The 21,374-nt window shown below is 40.1% G+C and overlaps 1 protein-coding gene across 3 annotated transcripts in view; it reads left to right on the top strand.

Moving 5' to 3' along the window:
- The first annotated feature begins 4,929 nt into the window (after positions 1 to 4,929).
- Positions 4,930 to 21,374, top strand: part of GOLGA3 (golgin A3) — a 51,037-nt gene continuing 34,592 nt past the window's right edge. The window contains exons 1-4 of one of the 3 annotated variants that reach the window (XM_063454395.1): positions 4,930 to 4,991; positions 6,126 to 6,435; positions 14,693 to 14,944; positions 18,494 to 18,606. In XM_063454395.1, the coding sequence (XP_063310465.1) occupies positions 6,318 to 6,435; positions 14,693 to 14,944; positions 18,494 to 18,606 (483 nt within the window). In that variant the 5' untranslated portion in view covers positions 4,930 to 4,991; positions 6,126 to 6,317. Of the gene's footprint in view, positions 4,992 to 5,123; positions 5,250 to 6,125; positions 6,436 to 14,692; positions 14,945 to 18,493; positions 18,607 to 21,374 lie in introns of those variants that run through there. The other 2 variants (XM_063454394.1, XM_063454396.1) reach the window with 2 other exon arrangements.

The raw sequence follows: 21,374 nt of genomic DNA on the forward strand, positions 1-21,374 counted from the left end.
GCAAGATCCGGTTAAAGCGCACGACTCAGTCGGAGTGACGAGGAAACTTGTGGATTACAAATTTTATTGCTTCAGAGATTGGTAAGGGAGTGTTTTAGACGGCTATAATAAAGCCTGTCCGCTCACCAACGTGTAATTAAAAAGCCAGGAAAGTCTCGAAGGGACCCCTGTGAAGACGAGCAGAACTCCATTCCCTGCAGCCCTTACATCCTTGAAGCTGAGGTGCCATCGCACGGACGAAGACTGAGGATGCAGCCGACGAAAGATGTATTTGTGATAATGTTTATTTATATGTATTTTTATATTCAGGAAGGTAGAGGTACCGACACTCCAAGCTGTGAGGTATGCATTAAGACTACAAGAACAGGTAACCATATTTCCCAGACCCTAATTTGGCATTCGCAATATGAATGTAAAGGTGATGTGTCTAGGTGTAGATACTTAAATGTAGAGTATAGTGTATGCCATTTAGGGATAGGAGAACCTTAGTGCTTCAATCCAGAGTATCAACCCCGTACAATTTGGTTGACTCTCAGGAATGGAGATCCTCAGGGGACCCTAATAAATAAAACAGTGTTAGAATCCGTACATTCTTCGGGTGTTCTGCTATTTGATGCATGTAAAGCAATATCAAGTGGTAGAAAGCCGTGGAATGTATGTGGGGATCTTAGATGGGAGAGAACGTATGGGTCTATTGATAAATATATTTGTCCCAGTAGTAAAAATAAGTATGTGAGTCCTAGATGCCCAAATAGGGATTATAATTTTTGCCCATATTGGTCTTGTGTGGGGTGGGCAACTTGGGGACAGACAGCAGACAAGGACATGATTGTGACTAAGTTGCCTACCAATCCATACTGTAAGTCTATGGAATGCAATCCAGTCCATATTCTTATAAACAATCCTGACCAATTCTTAGATATGGTAACTTATTTGGGTTTCAAATATACGGGACAGGTTTAGACCCTGGGACAGTATTGTTTATAGGGATAGAGACCGATACGGTAACCTCCCAAACTCATCAGGTATTCCATTCGTTTTCTGAAGAGATGAGTATAGATAATAAGATCCCCCATAACGCTAAAAACCTGTTCATAGATTTAGCTGAAAGTATTGCCGGTAGTCTAAATGTAACCAACTGCTATGTGTGTGGAGGTACTAACATGGGAGACCAATGGCCTTGGGAAGCAAAGGAGGTAATGTCCGGTTCTGAGGCAGTTGAACAATTAATATCCTCACAAGCCGATTATCAGATGAGTGTTAGAGGTAAATCTGAGTGGAGATTAAAGACCTCCATCATAGGTTATGTTTGCATAGCAAGGAAAGGAATGATGTTTAATACTTCTGTAGGAGAGTTAACTTGTCTAGGGCAAAAAGCTTATGATGATGATACAAAGAATACAACTTGGTGGTCGGCTTCAAATGTCTCAGAACCATCTAACCCGTTTGCAAGATATGCCAATTTAAAGGACGTATGGTTTGATTTATCTATCACATCTAGTTGGAAAGCCCCAGCAAATTTGTACTGGATCTGTGGTAAGAAGGCATATTCGGAGTTGCCACAGGACTGGGAAGGGGCATGTGTGTTATGTATGCTCAAACCATCCTTCTTGTTACCTATTGAAACAGGTGAGACTTTGGGTGTTAAAGTCTATGATGTGAATCATAGGAAGAAAAGGGGACCCATAGAGATAGGCGCCTGGGAAGATGATGAATGGCCTCCCCAGCGTATTATAGATTATTATGGGCCAGCCACATGGGCAGAGGATGGTACTTTCGGATATAGAACCCCAATTTATATGCTCAACCGCATTATAAGATTACAGGCGGTGGTTGAGATAATTACTAATGAGACCTCACAAGCGCTCAATCTTTTAGCAAAACATAATACCAGGATGAGGACAGCAGTGTACCAAAATAGATTAGCCTTGGATTACCTATTGGCAGTAGAGGGAGGTGTATGTGGGAAGTTTAACCTGAGCAATTGCTGTCTTCAAATAGATGACGAAGGGCAAGCAATAGCTGAGCTTACCAGCCATATGGTTAAACTAGCGCATGTGCCTACTCAGGTATGGAAAGGGTACAATCCAAGTAGTTGGTTTGGTAACTGGTATGAGCAGTTTGGAGGGCTTAAGGCATTGGTAGGCGGAGTCATACTGATTTTAATGTTGTGTCTACTCCTGCCATGTCTTATCCCCTTAGTAGTTAGGTCTGTGCAAAGCCTGATAGAAAATATAGCAGAAAGGAAGGCTGCAGCACAGATAATGGCTATATATAAATATAAGGCTCTAGATCAGGGAGAACCAATGCAGGAAGAGGAGTGTTGAGGGATTCACATCACAGGAAAAGTCTGGTCTGGTTCATGGTAACCTGAGGTGTATGCAAACCAAGGTTAAGTGATGCCTCAAGTAATTGTGAAATATCAAAGGGGGGAATGTGGTGGAATCTCTGTAAAAATAAATTTAGTAGGCCGAGATTACCACATGGCATGTGTACGTGCATATGCTGACGTATCGGTCGGTTGGTTGCACGTGGCAAGATACGATCAGTAGTGTACGGAGCATGTGCGAGGAATACAGGATGTAGTATTCCCCTCCTCCATTGTGCTGGACAAGCTATGCGGTCAAGCAGGAAGTTAATTCTTATTTGTTTTGATTGGTCAAGAGAATGTGCGGGTGGAGCTTAATATGGTAGGAGTTATATGCCTATATAAGGAGCCTGCACTATTGTCCGGGGCTCAGAACCTGTTGTATTTTGGTGACATTAGTCCCTCTGAGTCCCGATCGGTGAACCGAATAAAGAATCTCTTCCTTCCTGAAGAAACCTGTGTCCATCTCTCTGTGCTTGGCTTCCGTCAGTTTCTCCGGTATCAAGTGTACTTCTACTGTTTTACCAATACTGGTTTGCCTTCTTCCTGCTTATATTAACTTGAATAAATATCAATTTCTATGACTTTGGTATATTATAACTGAAGAGTTTTAAAATAATCACTCTAACCAAAACATAGTTTGTTTTTTTTGTTTGTTTGTTTTTTAAATAAAACAGTCTTTAGTTAGAGTAACCGTTGCTGGCATGGTCTCCCCCTCTGCCCAAAACAAAAAATAAATATATAAAACTAAATATACCTTAGATACCATGTCAGGCCAAGATCCCCCTGTAGCCTGATCCTCCTAAGATGACATCAATCACCTTCATTGCAGGGGACACGTTGAGAGAAGAATTTGTCGGCACCAGGAGTAGGGGCGCATGCTGCCACTGGTAATCTGTCGCCAGCACACTATGTAAATCCTAGTAAATAAAATTTCAAAATGTGTTTCCAGCATCAAAGATGTTGCATCTCTCCCACCACCCTATAGAAGTTGGCTGATGAGTCCACACAGTTTGCCTCCCAGAGTAACTCCATGCCTCTAAAAGTGGACCCAATAAAAAAAAAATGTTGTGATACAAAATCATTTCAATACAACTGAACACATGGTCACAAAATGGCTAAGGATAGCTAGACAACTGTGGTAAGATTTGAGACTGGGTGAATAAAGGGATGAAAGGTTCAGTGAACTCTTAGTAAAATTGTCTTGCCATTTTAACATTAACATTTGGAAGAGCTGTTTAATATATTTTTGACTGGATACGGCTTTAAGTAAATAACAGTCTGTGAAAGGCTAGTGACTCATTTAGAGAGGCCTTCACCCATTGAATCTATCCCAGATATTTTGCTAATAAGTTTGTCAACATTTGGCAAGTGGTAAAATGTCACCACTTTTGAGTTTGGTGTGATGATGGCATTTTTCTGTCTTTCACTGACAAGACCTTGTAAAACACCATATTCCACAAATAGTGTCCCTTTTAATGCCTACCTCTTAAATCGAGCTCTGTAAAAATCTTAGACCCTTTAATGTGACTAAAAAGCTCGATGATTAGCAGTACGAGAAAGCACACTTCATTTCTGAAAGAAAGAACTGTCTCCTGCAGGCGAGAGAGAGGACCAGAAGAAAACTTTTCTCAAACATATTCTTCATTCGTCTCATCACCTTAAAGTGAAAACTTTTTCTTTAGGTGCAAAGTGTCAAACTGCAACTCAATAGTAGACATGTGTGGAGGTAAGTAGGCATCTTCTCACTTATCAAAGTCCCCGTTCAAAACAGCATTTAGCAAACGAATCTCAGTAAATAAAGGTGAGGCTAGGGAAGTGTTTATAGTATATAAAGGTATAACAGGAAATGTGCATTATATGTGACACACAGGAGCCCATGACTTTGTTTTCCTTAATGACAATTAATGCAAGGATTGCCATGGCAATCAAACGCAACAGGTCAAGTCATCTGCAATTTTGTTTCCTCCTTATGCAAAATAACAGTTGTAAAACATAAAGGGGATGTGTCGTGGGATTTATGGATTTGATTATCTATAACCTCTACTGAAAAGGGTGTCTCTTTTGCCCTTAGGGGAATGGTAAAAGACATGACAAAAACAGGACCACATAATTCTTAGCTGCTTCTCAATCTATCTGTGCCATATGTGTCAAAAGGCTAAATCTTATTGTCAAGATAGGCAAACTTTTTGAAATTTTATTTTGCAATTAGGATTTAATTTAACAAAATCACAAGTTTACTGGGGAAAAAAAAAATCAATAAATGATTAAGAATCAAAACAGATGTAGATTAACTTTATTTTATTTTTTTGTAACACCTATCCTAAGGTATTACTATAGACCTGGCATTGGTGCCCTAATCATGCATGCCCTTATACACCAATTAGGTATATAACAGCCCATGCAATACAGAACTAAGAATGCCAATCACTGAGTGCCTCTCTGCAGATGTCAATCAAACAACGGGTTAACCTGCTGGCCCCGCCCACTGCTCCAGGTGTTACAGGAAGTATATTGTGCACCACGCTCTGTCTTCCGGTGGGAAACAATGCCATCATATACATGCATACCGAGATAGGACTCTATTGCTCGGACCGGGCTGGCAGTGTGAGGTGGGCAGGCGGTAAGTGGACACAGGAAACCTACCGATGTGCGCCGGAAAGTAAGCCGTGCGCCGCCGGTCACCAACAATCCCGATCCTTTGGTTCCGGAGAGCGTTTGTTTGCTCGGGGAAGAAAAATTTAGAGACCCCAGACCGGTCGCCAAGAGCCACGTCTTGTGGGAGAGGCCGCAGGGGAGAGCGGCTGGAGAGTGTGTGTCCTGGGGGAGGAAGAGTGGGGACAGACAGAGGTGTGAGGGAGAGGAGCAGCACTGCCCCCCGGTGAGAGGATCACACTGTCCCCATTTATTGCCAGCGTGGCTCCCTATAGTGCACTGTCACCCTCCTCCCACTGCCTGACACCCTATATCAATACACACAGCCCCCCTGTAAGTCCTTCCTGGGTGTCCTGCTATCTGCACCCAACCAGCTGGGTTCTATTTACATAGCCAGTGGCAGACAGGCAGCTAGAGATATGTAGCAGGGCAACTTGGACTTGTGTTGGTTTTATTTTCTTCATACCAGCCAGGGGGAAGGGGTGTATTTTTAGCTAAATACATTATTTTTTTTGTGACTTTGTCTAAGCCAATGCAATGTCAGACCATTCCATAGCCTGGGGAATACATGACCATAAAGACTGAATGTCATCCTTATTATTCTTAGATTGACAGCATTGTCAACTGCACAGCCCCACCATATTGCCACTGCATAGAACTTCTGTGTATAGCTATTTTTATGTGATAATTCTTTTTGAGCTCTATAGTTGTATGCACCTCTTGATGTGTGTGTTATTCCATAATAACAAGAATAAAGCATTTTAATCAGGCAATGGGAATGTACTTCTTGCTAGTTTCCAAGTATGTCTTGGGGTCTATATGTTACGCTACCAAACCTAATCGTTTACCCTTCATTAATCAATTGGCTGTGCTGAAATTTTCACAGGCTATCCAAAACAGGCTCTGTTGTTCATTTAGTTTAGTACCAGCACAAATCATTCTGCATACATAATTCTATGACTATATAATGTATCAGGACCTTATCTGTATGTAAGTGAAAATAGGCTTGAGCTTACCCTGTAATTATCCTGTGTACTGAATGTTGCCTTGGATATTCAGTTGCTGATGTGTTTGTGTATTCCTTTTGTTTCATTTAAAACAGAGTCCTTGCTGGTTTATTCAAGACTGTCTTCAGAAGTTGTATTATGATCTGTGAATCTGCGTATGGAAGCTATCCCCTCAGTAAATCTAATATGAGCACATTGACTCAAGTGGAGAGGAAAAGAAAATTGTAGAATAAACGCAAGCAAAACCGTAATAATACTGTGCAATCACAAAGTAAGGAGTCAAAGCCATGGACCCTCCACTGGCCTCTCATATAGACCCAGTGCCTCCAATTTCCAACATTCAACTAGAATCCACATATGCCAAAGACACACTTAACATGCCTGTTGGTGGGGAAGAAAATAATGGTAAGAAATCATTTTTATAAACCATTTCATATGTTATCCCAGTGTTGCCTTTTGATATTTATTTTCCTACAAAAAGCCCATCACTATATTTTCTTTTATCTAGTATATCATTTTAACATAGTTTGCACAAAATCAAGATTTTCTATACAATTTATCAATTGATAGCACTTGTGTTTTGAGACTATTGTACAGTTTGTATAGGTTTGTCACTTTATCATCCATTCACATTTTATCTAGTGAAGTTTTTATGTAAGACTCCTTACTGGAAATCCAGTGTTCCTTTCCACAGTGGCAAGCTTAAAATGTCCAGATGTAAACACTTGTCCTTGGAATACAAATATTTCCCCTCCCCAGTTCTAAGCCATTAGTGTCCTTTCCCTAGGAATGCTGGAAAATTGCATTGGGCATGCCTGACAGATTTACACATGTGATGTACGATTTCTCTCTCCTGTTGCTGCTCGATTATGCCTTTTTTCTTTCACTATTGGACTTGTCTGAAACAGAAATGGGTGGCTGAAGAAACCCCCCTAACTGAGAAGCGTGCCCAACAATCTGACCAAGTTTGTAGTGAGATTGTAAATATTTATTACGTACTTTTCAAAGTTTGTCTTGCTTTATTTTGTATATTTGTTTAAAGGGGCACTTCAGCTTGTTTTGAAGTATCCTACTTCAAACCCCTGTTTGTAAAAGTGCCGACTTCTATGAGAAACTGGCACTTCTATAATTAAATTATGGCACAATCCCTGTCTTGTCAATCGGACAGCCAGGGAGGTTTGCTTCATCTTTCTGTTAGTGCCTCCACAGACCTCAGATCATGTGCTTGTCTGCTTGCACAGATTTGGAGTCTTGTCATTGGGAAGCCTCTGATATGTTTATTCCCTGTGAAGAGCCTGTTAGTCTCTTCTACGGAAACGTGGGAGTTCCAGCAATGGCAGCAGTTCATAAGAACTATACTTTACTTTTCGCAAGTTATTTTGAGATATACACCCAATGATTATATGCATAAAAAAGCATACAGGTATTCATTGGGGGTATATCTACTAAACAGTGTTTTATTTATATTTTTAATTACATTTTTCTAGCATGTTATGGGGAAAAAATGACTGGAGTGGTCCTTTTTAGTGCTTCTTGGCTAAAAAAAAATGTTTTCTTTCTTTCAAGTGATGCATGTCCCTTTTAATGACGAGTGTAATATTCGGACGGTTTATTTATTCAGTCATATCCTAGTAAATATCTTGGCTTGCTGGAGAACAAACAATACATTATTTTTAAAGCCAGAGAATGACGTGTCCAGTATTTTGTATTTCATTGAAAATCCTAACCAGTGCTGTGTATTAAAATAGCAATCATTTCCTAATTCTGTTTGAGTCTGCTTGCATTTTTGCTTTATTAAATGTTGAACTGTCTTCAGTACAAACAAACATGGTGTGGTATTACTTGCTTATCTCTGTAGCATTGCACATTTTTATTTTTTTGTTTCATTCTTGCAGTTGTTTACATTGCCCATTAAGATTTTTTTGTGTGTGAAACAATGTAGCACTATGCTAAAGAATTAAAAAAAACAAAAAAACACATGCTTCAATTCTGCTGCTTACTCCATGTGTTTTCACTATTAAGGGTTAATAAGTATGTAGGGGTTTAGAAAAACACTAATTGGATATATATATTATAATATAATAAAAAAAAAAAAAAAATTCTGAAGCTGAAGTAAGCAAGGTAAAAATTGTTAGTGTTGGACTCCTCTAATAGATTTGCCTTTACGTGGTAAGGGAGCTTACATTGAATGACCATTTTTTTAGTGGTACTAAAACCATCCTGCTATTAAAATATGCATAGTATTGCACAAGTAAATATTTTCTTTGTGTTTTATTTTTTTAACCCCTTAAGGACACATGACGTGTGACATGTCATGATTCCCTTTTATTCCAGAAGTTTGGTCCTTAAGGGGGTTAAAGAATAAAACAAGCTTCTTATTCACTTTTTGCTTTGCATGTATTACATTGCATTTTCCTGTTTAACATTAAATGAACAATATAGTGTTAGGAATACAAGCATGTATTCTTAATACTATAGTGCTGGAGTGGCTGTTTAGGTGTCTGACTCCCCTCAGATAATTTTTTAAAATTTATTTTTCTCACTGCACTTATTTTGCTACGGCTGGCCCCGCCTCCATGACTGAGATGATCAGTCTGGATGATCTCGGCCAATCCAATGCTTTCCTATTAGAAAGTATTGGGAAGCTTTAGCACATGCGTGGCAAAAAGCCATGCTTCGCCAGTCAGCATCTCTTCACAGAAATACATTGAAGCAGTACATCTCATGTGGAGCATTCTGCATCTAATGGCAGAGTGAGATGCTGAACGTAGGTGCTGTACACTGCAGCACTGAGATATGAATACCTTCTAATAGCCGTCTGAGTGACAGCCACTAGAGGTGTTACTAGGCAGCAATGTAAACACTGCCTTTTCTCTGAATAAGCAGTGTTTATATTGAAAATACCGGAGGGACAGGTTACAGTCCCTCCAGTATGCACCAAATTTCCGGCCGAAAATGGGCCTATCCTATTTTTTGTTTGTAGTGCATAGTTTAACAATTCAGGTGAATTATATATCACAATGAAAGATAGTAATGATAACATGAAAAGTCAAGAATACTGCACTTGGGAGAGAAACACTAGAGGGGGGAATGGTAGGTTTGGAGGAGACAGAACTACTTTAAGAAATGTAAACTCAAAGAAATGGAAGACACTTTCTTTTGTTTGTTTTTGTTTTTTTGGACTAGAATGACCTTTTTATGAACCACTTTTTTTTTTTTACAATTTATTTATTAAATATTTTACCAGGAAAGCTACATTGAGATTTCTCTAGTTTTCAAGGATGTCCTGGGTCAGTGCACTTGGTGATCCAAGTCTAAGCACCATAACCACTATCGCACAATGTAGTTTTCTTAGTTCCAGTAGTCCATTGGTGTTGCACTGAAAGGGGGCAAGGGAAACTAAAAAAGCGCAGAGCCGGCAGCACTGCTTATGTACTCTCTTTACAAAAGGATTGCAGCTGCCATATATTATCATCATTATTATTGTGTATGTCGGTGCATTTGTGCATGCCAGTGTATGTAAGTGTTTCTGTGTGTGCGCCAAGAAGCTTGTTTAGCAGTGGAATTGAAGAGGGACCAGGGCTGGGGCTTTACATAGATCTGATCATTTTCCTTTACTGTGGACAAGTCAATCAAACTTTCACCTTTTTTTCCGCAGCACATGCTAACTTGTCTATAGTGGTTTGGCCAAAATGTAGAATATCCCACCTTTTGTAAAACTATAGCTCATGGGATGCTTTTCAGGCTTTTAAGCCATTTAAAACTACTTAAGCTGGGGATCTTATTTTTTTGGGATCCCATAATCTGTATATTATTTATTATTATTTTTTTATGAACTACAAATAGATTCTTTGTCAAGTTTAGATTTATGTTTTCATAAAGTTAGTGGGTCAAACTGGAAAAACATGATTCATAGCGTTAAGACCGTGAGTGTATTTCTGATGTAGTTCAAAATATATAAACGGAGAAACGTTAATTATATATATATATATATATATATATATATATATATATATATATATATATATATATATATATATATATATATATATATATATATATATATATATATATATATATATATTTTTTTTTTTTTTTTTTCCTGCCACGGCTTTAAAATAACATTATTGAACATGTTTCCTGAAAAGAAACGTTATAAACTTTACATATTTAAATTGTTCAGTAACGTTAAGATAATTTTAAGAACACTCCAACAGTTATATTTTCCATTGAACTATATTTCCCAGTATGCATCTCAATGTCTGTACCTGGTTGGCTGTTGATTTTGTATTTGTTTAAATATCTTTTCAAATATATTTTATTAAAGATATATTTTTACAATAACAAAAATAACTTTTACAATGAGTAGAACAAAACATTTAAAAGGGGGGGGTGTAACAGGGGAAGAAAAAAAGGGGGCGGGGAGTGCAATCATCCACAATAGCTTTTTTTCCAACGTAAATTCTAATGACCATAGCCAATTCTAGTATTCATAGTTAAGATAATCGCATAATTGACAATTTTCCATATATATTTCTTTATACAAGCAATCAAAACCGGTATTCTTTTAATCTTTGTTTAACATTCGTCCCAGCAGTGTCTAAGTTTATCTAACTGCAAAGAAGGTTGTCTGAGAGCCAGTTAAATATTTTCTATCTGGTTCAAAAATAAAAGCAGAAGGGAATGCTGTGTTTATGCTACGTGTCTAATGTATGATTTCCCTGATGTCTCCAAAAAAAAAAAGGTATGGGAGTATAAGCAGTGATGGACCGTGTTATAACTCTGAACATTTACCGGAACACCATAACCACTACTACGTTTTGTAGTTATTATGGTGGCAGGTGTGCCCCTGTGCTACATTGTAAATAGTCCAGCTATTTTTGTAGGGAGACTGCATCATGCTGATTTTCCAAGACAACTAGCTGCCCTGCAGTGCACTTAGGAGAGGGCTTTATTTTTTGATACTCATGACGAACTTTATTGTAAAACACAATTTTAAAGGACCACTTTAGGCACCCAGACCACTTCAGCTCAATAAAGTGGTCTGGGTTCCAAGTCCCCCTAGTTTTAACCCTGCAGAGAAACTATGTTTACACAGGTTAATCCAGCCTCTAATGGCTGTCACCCTGACAGCCACTAGAGGCGCTTCTGCTATTTACACTGAGTAAATCGCACTTATTTGGCAGAGTCAAAAAAGATCCCCATAGGAAAGCACTGAGTAATGCTTTCCTTTGGGCAGGTTTGAGCGCGCGCGCCTCTGGCTGTGCATTTGGTCCCACTCGGGAGCTGACGTTGATGGAGTAGGAGAGATCACCAGCGCAGAGAGATCCCGGAGCTGGATTAAGGTAAGCAAATAAACAGTTAATTAACCATTTATTCGCCGTGTTATTCCTAACGCTATAGTGTTACTTTAATGCTGGGATAGGCAACTCATAATCAAGCTACAACAGTTTAACCCCTTAAGGACCAAACTTCTGAAATAAAAGGGAATCATGACATGTCACACATGTCATGTTTCCTTAAGGGGTTAAAGATGAATCTAGGCCAGTGGGCTGAAAATGTAATACAAAATGTCAACATTACGTTTATATCTTAGTAGGGCAAAGTATTATTGAGTACACGTGGTAGGGAAGTCCTTGGCTTACTAAAGGTGGTGTTTTTTTTTTTTTAATTTAAAATAAAAAATTAAAATCGGTGCATACTGCTATTTTGAAATCTGCCGACTGACCGTGATTCTTGTGTGCACCCGAATAGCAGAAAGTAGGCTTAAAAGGACACTCCAGACCCTCAACGCACTTTAGCTTTTTGAGATGTGTTGTGTCCTTTTAAAAAAAAAAATAAATAAATAAAAAAAAAAAATTTAATTTTCCAAAAAGTGCAGATTTCAATAGAAATATCCCCCCCTTTTTTTTTTGTAGTTTCAAGAATGAAAAATCGGTTTCATTCCATGTGTCAAAATCAACGTTTCGGTCCACACAGGGACCTTCCTCAGGATAGAGTGAATAAAAAACTTAAAAAATAAAAAAAATACATATATTAATTATTTATGTAATATTTTTACATAATTGGATATCTTAATTAATTACAATTAGCGGGACCTGCCTGACAACCCATGCCGAAAGTAAAGGGAATTTAATTTGCTAGCACTATATTTAACCCTATAACTTTCCAAAACACCATAAAACCTGTACATGGGGGTTACTGTTCTACTCGGGAGACTTCGCTGAGCACAAATATTAATGTTTCAAAACAGCAAAACACATTACAACGACGACATCGCGAGTAAAAGTAACGCCTTTTGCATTTTTCACACACAAACAGCACTTACACGAACGACACCACCGCTGCAATACGCTCCACTGCCCTGAAACACAAACCTTTTTTTTTTTTTTAAATTATTTATTTAATCGTGCATGTAAAGTACAAATATGCAAGCAATGCCCCAACAGCTATCGCTAGCTTAATTTTCAACATTTAGTGCATAGTTGTCGGCATCTGTTAACATAGCACATTTTCTGTTTTATAAATACATTATACAAGACAGTATGAAGAAAAATCAACAAGTGAGCCCCTTGCGGGTGTGTTAAAAGTGTGAGTCAGCTTGGTAAGATCCATGATGGGGTTCCAACTCCTTCCCCTATGTGTGGAGTACGTTCGTTAGAGGTGGATACCCGGAAGGAGGGGGGGGGGGTGTGGATTGGTGAGCAATAGTGGTTACTAGGCGGTGTAGTATGTGTATCAGCCTATACAGAGTGCCAGTGTTATGCATTTGTTTGAGCAACTGCTTGGGTGGTCACATACAGGCTGTTAGGCTTGACAAGTCAATTAAGGATACAAATATAAGAACCAATAACTTATTTACCGGTACATTTAACATAAAGCATTTTTAAAACTTTTAAAAGTAAAGCATTTTTTTTTTCAACTGTGGTGGGTACAGTGCAAAATAATAGCGGCATACAAAGTCCTCTTGGGTGGTTCAGCCTTTGTTTACTCAGGTTGGTGGTTTGTTAGGCGAGGCCCGCTGTTTCCCTCTTGGGGTAAATTCCGGAATGGTAGCTGGGTTTAGCCTGGACAGTCCCATTCCCGTCGGCAGTGGGGCACACCAAACACCCGTTGATTTCAGGTGCGCTTCTAATTCCTGGTATCCCTGTGCTCTGAGGGTAGTTCCGTTATGCGTGAATAGGACCACTCGCGGTGTTCCCCATCTGTAGGGAATTTCGTTGGCACGGAGGTGTTGCAGCAGGGGTTGTAGAGACTTCCGCCTTGTGAGGGTATTCCTGGTTAGGTCTGGGAAGACTGTGATGGAGGAGCCCTCGAACGGTATAGGAGTTTTCCCTCGCAAAGCTGCTAGAAGTGTGGCTTTGTCCGAGAGGGTCTGGAATCTGAGGATCAAATCGGCCGTTGCCGGCGCTCTATTTGGCTTTGGTAGCCGGAACAGACCATCTAGTTTTAGGGCTTTTGCCTGCTTTGGTGGGAGCAAGCCTCCGATTAAACAGTGTATGTAGTGGGGTAAGTCAGTGATGTCGACCGAGTCAGGGATCCCCCTGACCTTTAAGTTATAGCGCCATCTCTGATCCTCAATGGCGTCTAGCCTTTCCGCCGTGGTTAGTTGCTGCTGTGCCAGATCTGCTACCTGCTTTTCCACCTTTCTGATTCTAGATTCATGGTTAGTCGAGCAGGTCTCTAAGTGTGAGATTTTCAATGCGGCCCCTTCAATAGCCTCTTTATAGCAGGCCATGTCAGTTGCTAGGTCTTTGCGGAGTTCCGCCAGCATAATTTTGAGTTGGTCTGCAGTGACCGGGTCCCCAGTTCTCTGCGGTACCATTTTGCGGTCTCATATCCACTTTCTTATATGAACCTTTTTACACCCTTCTTGCAGTCAAGCAGACATAGATCCTATTACTTCCTGGTAGATTAGCTCAGTGGAGATAAATTCAAGAGGCAAGCAATTGCTCAGATGTTCTTTGAGCTGCATTGGGAAGACTGTGATTGGGGTGGGGTTAGAAGGGGTGGACTTGCAAAGGCTACAGTCAAGAGAACCGCAACATTTGCAAGACGTTTTTAGGTATACCGCCAATGAAGAAAATGTACAAGTCAATTCATTAGTTTTCATAGGGTTATATCTGTTATTTTTATAAAAAAAAAATTTGTTTTTTTTATTTATTTTTTTACTAATTTATCTTTTTTTGTATTTGGACCGTGGAGTGTCCCTTTATGTAGGACATAGATGGTAAGGGGAACATTAAACACATGATACTATTCTAAGACCATACATATTTAACTGTGCAATTAAGTCCGTGGCAACTTTGTCATTTGTAATGGGGTTGATATAAATCTACATCCAGTGATACACATTACTTGAATCTTCCCATTGTCATATGGTTCTTTACACAGGGGAGATAAATGCTGCTACAGTTAATTAAGGTCTATTGCCTAAATATTTTTGGGGTTGTATATAAAAAGTGCCAAGACTAGAAAATTATGCAAATATAGGAAAGGGGCATATTCCTCTGCCTACTGGTTCTTCTAGTTTCCATGTGATTGCCCCACTTCAAGTAATTTTAGACTTTTCAGAACACTACACTTTACATGCATATATATATATATATATATATATATATCTGTTTGAACCAGTATAATTGTGCTTTGTTTTATTTTCTAGTACCAAGTATTAATTCAACCAACTTACCAAAGGGAGGTAGCAATATGAAGACCAACGGCTTAGAGGACGCCTGCCAAAATGGACCACAGTCTCTCTACCCAGAACTTCGTTCATCTACGGACTCTATCAGTAGCCCAGGTGTGGCTGGTTTCCATGACAACCTATTGGAGTCTAGTACTGACAGCGTAGTTCTTAGAAAAGAAGCTTTGCAGTCGCTGAAGCTAAGCCTTCACATGCAGGAAACTGACCTGTGTAAGCACATGTTTTAATGGAGAGCCTTTCTCTTTCTTTGCACACTTAACCTTCCCTGCACGTGATGCCCCACTCAGTAACTGACACCTATGTACTCAGGCCTACTATATACATATACTGAATGCTAGATAATTCTGCTTTAGAAGTGTTTTAGAACATTTTGAATTAAAATAGAAAGGAATTTATGGAACATTCTTTTGAGTTTATTAGTATTGTAATGGTAATTGTGTGACTATGGTGGTTGTTTAAGAATAATTGTAGGGCAAAGTTTTACTGTTGGAGCAATCTGTAGAAACATTCCACTTGTTTCCATAGCTGCTGCTTTGTATGTAGAACTTTGTCCCAGAATTTCTTCTTCTTATTATTAATATTATTATGATCACAATGTGGCATCAGAACTCTCTAGTCACTCTCTCTAGCATTACTATGAGGCTATAAAAGCCACATATTCGGCATGTGACATATTACGTTTTATCCACGAAAACTTTAAAATAGATTATTCATTAAAAATGAGTTTAAACAAAAAAAACTTCTATGCCCAAACAAAGTTTGATTGCTTACTGGTTGGTTTATAAAGTATTTATTTATTGATTGTGCCCACTGCTGTGTATTTCCTGATGGCAAATCTTTTCAGTGAGCAGCTCAAACGGCAAGGGTAATTTTTGTAACCATCTTTCCTCTCTCTGCCATTGCATTAACTATCAATTTGGTTGTAAAGGAATCCATACTTATTATATAATTAACATGAAAATTCTGTCTCTGTGACAGAGCAGAGACAAAAAACGCTAACTTGCACTTCACTTTTTTTGCTATTTCCAAATGAACCTATATGCTATCTGCCTATCCAATTGATACATTTTTCTATCTGCTTTAGTTACTAACAGTGCTCTAACCCTTTGAGTGTCAAGTCAAAGTGCCTCTTATGTGGTGTAAAAAGTGGGTTTTAAAGGCCAACTATGTAAGGAATGCATGGTCAGCATTTTAAGCCCTACTTAATCATTCTGTGCATGTGCAGAGTTAAAATTGCCCAGCGTGTAAGTGAAGGACTATTCCCATCACAACAGGGCCATACTTAACTTCCCTCTGCTGCACGATCGCTCAGATTGACTTCTAGATGGAGGTACAGCTTAAGATCACTAAAGTAGTGATTTTAGCTGATCATGTCCCCACCGCTGCTTATTTCCGTGCAGGGACACCAATAACGGTTCTCAGATTGTACAAGGAGCACACCCCCTGCTATTGCCTCCTAACAGCAGCAGGGACACAAGGCAGGCAGTGAAATAGTTTCCACAGCTCCATGTTGCATTATAATTATTGTAGGCAAAACCATGCCTTTTTCAAATGTTCTTACCTTTTTCCTACCTACTTTTTTTTTTTTTTTCTTTCTTCATGCTAAAATAAGTATTACATCTATAAGTATAGTATTGAAAGAAAGCGCTTTCTTTTTTTTTTTATAAATTCTTTATTTATGTCAAGGAAGAACATTACAATAATTGCATATCAAAACGAGCCGATACAGGATATTGTTACATTATATATGCATGGTTCACATCGTATTTGGAATGACCTTAAACTATCCCTCCTAGTAAACCTTCACTTCACCAACGTATCCTGGAATGCGGCTATCAGCTTTTAACCAGTCCTTCCCAGTTTTTTATTTTTAAAATTTTTAAACTTATAACATAGATGAGAGATAAGCAAAGGCAGTAATAAGACAAAAACAGAAACCAATAAGGCAGGTCAAACAGCACCATATATGTCATACTAGTATGTTCGCATGTTAAATATGTGTAGGACATGCCCTATTTTCCATCCTGTGTTTCCATGATAATCTAACAACTCGTTTGCTGTTTTATATTTTTTGTCAAACTCTTACAAAGTTCTATCCAATTGCACCAGTAAGCCCATGTCCCAATCCTTTCGTGGTACTGAAAGCCTGCCTGGCTTTCGTGAAATAATTAAGAAGATCTCACAAGAGAGAAGGAAAGGAACAGAGAGATGAAAGTAGATATCAGAGTGTGAAAAAAGGAAAAACTAGGGGAGAGAAAAAAAAAAAAAAAAAAAAAAGGGGGGGGGGGAGGAGGGTGACGTCAGGAGGGTCCGGCCATCCCATGTCGTGTGAGCTAAACTCACGTATTGGCTGCGCTGGCCTCCCAAGGGCCCCAAATTTTTTCAAACTTTTTCGTCGTACCCCTAACTCGAGCTGTGAGGTCATCCATGAGGTAATTATCTTTAATTTTCCTGATCACCATATCAATCCCTGGGGCCTCCTGTTTCAACCATCCCTGTGCCAGAGCTCTCCTAGCTGCCAGAGTCACCTTATTCAATAGGGTTAGTTGCGCTTTGGTCCAGTTATCTATAGGTCTGGCTAACAGGAACACCCATGGGTCTAGTTTAACCTCCCTCTCAAATATGTCTCGTAGCAATTGCGCAATTTGTCGCCAAAACACTTGTGCTATTGGGCATTCCCACCACATGTGGACATATGTGCCCTTGAGACCACATCCTCGCCAGCATAGGTCTGTAGTAATTTGATTCATACGGCTCAACTTTACCGGTGTGGTATACCACCTAAATAGCGTCTTATAGGACTGTTCCTGCAGGGAGACACACATAGAAGCCTGCGCGGCCGCCTCCCACATCTCCTGCCACTCCACTCCCTCTAATGTCTCTCCTAATTCCGCTTCCCATTGGGCCATGTATGTTAGTCCTCCCCATTCTGAAGTGTTGTGGCATAAATGTAAGTAGATAAGTGAAATCATTTTTCCTGGGAATCGTTCTTTTGCGCACATTCTCTCAAAGAACGTCATCTGTGCCTCTGCGGCTTGTTTAACCTGGATGTTACGGGCATAATCCCTGATCTGAAGGTACCTGAAATAGTCAAAGGGTCGCAGAGGTGTTTTATTTTGCAGATTGTCAAAAGTCACGATCGAGCCCCCCTCGTATAGCTGAAATAACCTTTGCAGTCCCGCCCTTTCCATGCCTCTAAACTCCCGGGCCGACATCCCTGGTAAGAATGCTTTGTTCCTCAATAGAGGGGTCATCGGTGAGGGGGAGGACGCCAAGCCATACTTAGGTGCAGCCGTGTCCCATATTTTCAGCGAGTTAGAGATCGCTGGACAAGTCACTGTTATGTTCGGTCTGTGCTCCTTCGGGGTCCACATATAGAACTGAGGCATATCCATCCCCATAAGGGATGCTTCCAGGTCAACCCATCTTCTTTCCTCAGGCGGGGAGAAAGCGCTTTCTGTCCTCTAAAAAGTTTAAATTTTTCTTACCAAGTTTGCTTGGCCTTCTGCGAAGAAACAAAGCCATCCCCCTCAGTTATTATGAATAGACCATATTTCATGTCCTTGTTTAAATAAAAAAAAAGACCCCATAAGCCATTAGACAGCCCTTGTGTATATACTTTAATTGCTTATATAAAACTCCTCTGCTTGCACATGCTTCTTGCTTTGCCCATTTGAATGACTATATTGTCATTAGACTTGGAACTTAGCAACTGGATGCCATATTTTGTTCACCTTTTTATTTAAATGGTTTCTACAGGTTCCATTGAAACTCCCCTTCCTCTGGAGAGAGAGGAGCAAATCCGCCTGCAAGCTAGACGCCGACTTGAGGAGCAGTTGAAGCAATACAGGGTGAAGAGGCATCAGGAAAGAGTAAGTAATGTAATTGATAAGGTGTTCACTTTTAACATGCATGTAGCTCAACCTATGTCCCGTGACAATAGATTTGTTCATAAACTTGAGAGGCCATACGTATTTGATTTGTTCTCTCAGGCTACAGTATTAAACTGCAGTGTTCAATTTAAAAAAATCATAACACAAACTTTATATACATATTTCTATTCATAACTGCATTACCATAGAGTGTAAACTCAAATGTTACTGTCAATACAGTCCTGTTGAGTGAGTTCTCTAATGTGTTTTCAACCAAAAACTAGTGTTTTAAGAAAACTCTGTAGTTGTTATTGTGCCAGCACTGCCAAGATACCCTCTGAGAGTAAACTTGTGTTGGTCCCACTGAGTTAAGCACTGACATGCATGACAAGCTCACTGGCTAAGAGTGCCAGCCATTCGTAAACCACTTGACTACTTACTGTGGTAGGGTGACAAGGTAATTGTGGCACCATATCCACTACAGAAGCAGAGACCTCCTTTGAAAAGGTTTTCTAGGCAGTTACAAATCAATGTTGACTTAAGTTTTTAGAACCTCCGCTGCCAAAGCTCAGAATGTATGTCTACAGTATATGGAAGTACAGGAGGGTTTGGTTAATTTACCTGACGGACCTTATGAGGGAGAGTTTTCCTCTTACAAATTCGGAAGAGATTTTGGCATTCAAAAGAGTTCCAGTTCAGTCACTGAAAACCTTTCTTCTAAACATCTGGTTTGTGAAATTATGATCCTACAGTTCTGGATGAAAATGTGATTTTACACTTTTTTTGGTTTAGCCAAGAAGTCTACCTCCTTCATTTATCATTGTCTTTGGCAAACAAAAAATAAAAATAAAAAAACCTATCCATTTACTAATCTACTCCAGAGTCTCTTTATGAGAACTTTTTGATGCATAAAATGCTTTTTTGAGGTAGCTATAATGCCTGCCAAAAATATCAATGAATTACAACCACTTTGCTCCATTCCTCCTTATGCCATGTATTTTTTATTTTTTATTTTTTTTAATTCTTTATTTATAGAGTGCAAAGAGATAACACAATGTTTGGTAAGCCACAACAGCTTCCGCAAACAGAAAGAGAACAAGTCATTCAAAACAGTATTGTGGCATTCGCATAATTGGCACATTTTTTAAAATTTTTTTATAGTATGCTTAGGGTATAGGCTAAACAGCATATGTCTGGAGTCATTAGTGGCTAAGCTTTGCATAGTCGTAGACATGTTGATAAAACTATGAAAGTAAGTAAAGCCTGAGTAGACACACAAGGCTAATTGATAGTGAAGACATGCTGGACTGTCTTATTAAACAATATTGTTGTCTAGAAAACCGCGTGAAATGAGTTTTAGAGAAGATAACATGCTTGGTTAACTATTTCGAGTTAATTAAATTATTGAGATTTAATACTGAGACGTGCTAAAATCATTATTACTGTGCCGTTCCTCTAAAGCTGAACCTGGAATTTAAGGCTAATACAGGTGAACACAAACGTGAAACCAAAGAAAAACAAAAGTGTGCGGCATAGCCCGCTGCAGCATCATAATGACATTAGGGAGAAACATATCTCAGTTCATGAGGCCAAGTTCTGATATAGCCAACCCCCGATAGTGGTCAGAGTGTTGGGCAGCTGGAAAAGTTTGGGGGTGTTATGGTCTGGTAGCGTGTTTTCAGACCCTGATCCAAGGTAATATACTCAGCCCACACCGAGACTTGGAAGTGAGCGAGGGCAGTCCTGATGTGGTGGGCAAGGGCATTGTGTGGCAACTTTCCGGCCCCGGGCCAAGTTGTGGGCCTGCATTATTACACCACGGTCCTGGGGGCTCGCTACAGAGTCCAAGTCCCTACCTGACGGGATGTGACAGAAGCCCCAGGATGGTTGCCTCCGCCGGTGTCTAGGGCAAGTTCCCCTGCTCGGCCGCAGCTTAGGTGGGCTCTGCTTGCGAGACGTTATGGCTTTGTGGGTGCTTGTGCCTGGAGGGGTTACCTGTGCCTCCTGTTCATCTCTTTGTGCTTCCTCCCAGCTTTGAGCCGGTGCTGCCCCGCATTGTCGTATGGACTTATAGGTTGGCTGTTCGTTTGCTTTATTAAAAGTCCAGTGGCCGGCTGCTACCAGGTTCTGGTTATTTCTTGTGCTGGATTGAAACGGCACCCTCCTGCTTGCTGCTTTGTTCCTGTGCGTCTTGCGCCGCCGCTATGTTGGGGCCTGCATTGTTCCCGCTGCAGTGGACTTGTGCTGCAAGGTAGGTATCCGCTTGTGAGGTGAGTAGGTAGATGGTTGTGTCTGGGCTTGTTTATGCAGTCTTTCCTCGAGCTTACACCAGAATTCGCTGAAAATTCTATCCAGCCTGGACTCCCAATCCTGTTTGCCCTCTGAGGCGTCAGGAACACATGTGGCGTCTGCCATCTTAGGGGTGTCCCCGGAAACCTCTGCAGCTGTTTCGGTATCCCCTCACTCAGCCAGTGAGTTTGTGCAGCCTACTAAAAAGTGAACCGGGATATCCCCCACCGGTCCGGGGGGGAGGGGCAGGGTGTTAAGTGGCACACCGCAACGTCGCACAGAGCGGGTGATCGGCCGTTTCACCCGTCCTGCAGCAATGGTAGGCCGCAGTGGGAACTCCGTGGTAAATTCAAGTTGGTAAGTCGCACAAAGTCTCATGAGTTTCCCCCAAGGTTGCCAGACATGGTATGTAGCTGTGTAAGTCGTTTGTGGCGATCTGTCTTGCAGTAAAATAGTCGGAGTATGTGAGTCAAGCTGGG

Source organism: Pelobates fuscus, chromosome 5, assembly GCF_036172605.1.
Source record: "Pelobates fuscus isolate aPelFus1 chromosome 5, aPelFus1.pri, whole genome shotgun sequence".
NCBI lineage: Eukaryota > Metazoa > Chordata > Amphibia > Anura > Pelobatidae > Pelobates > Pelobates fuscus.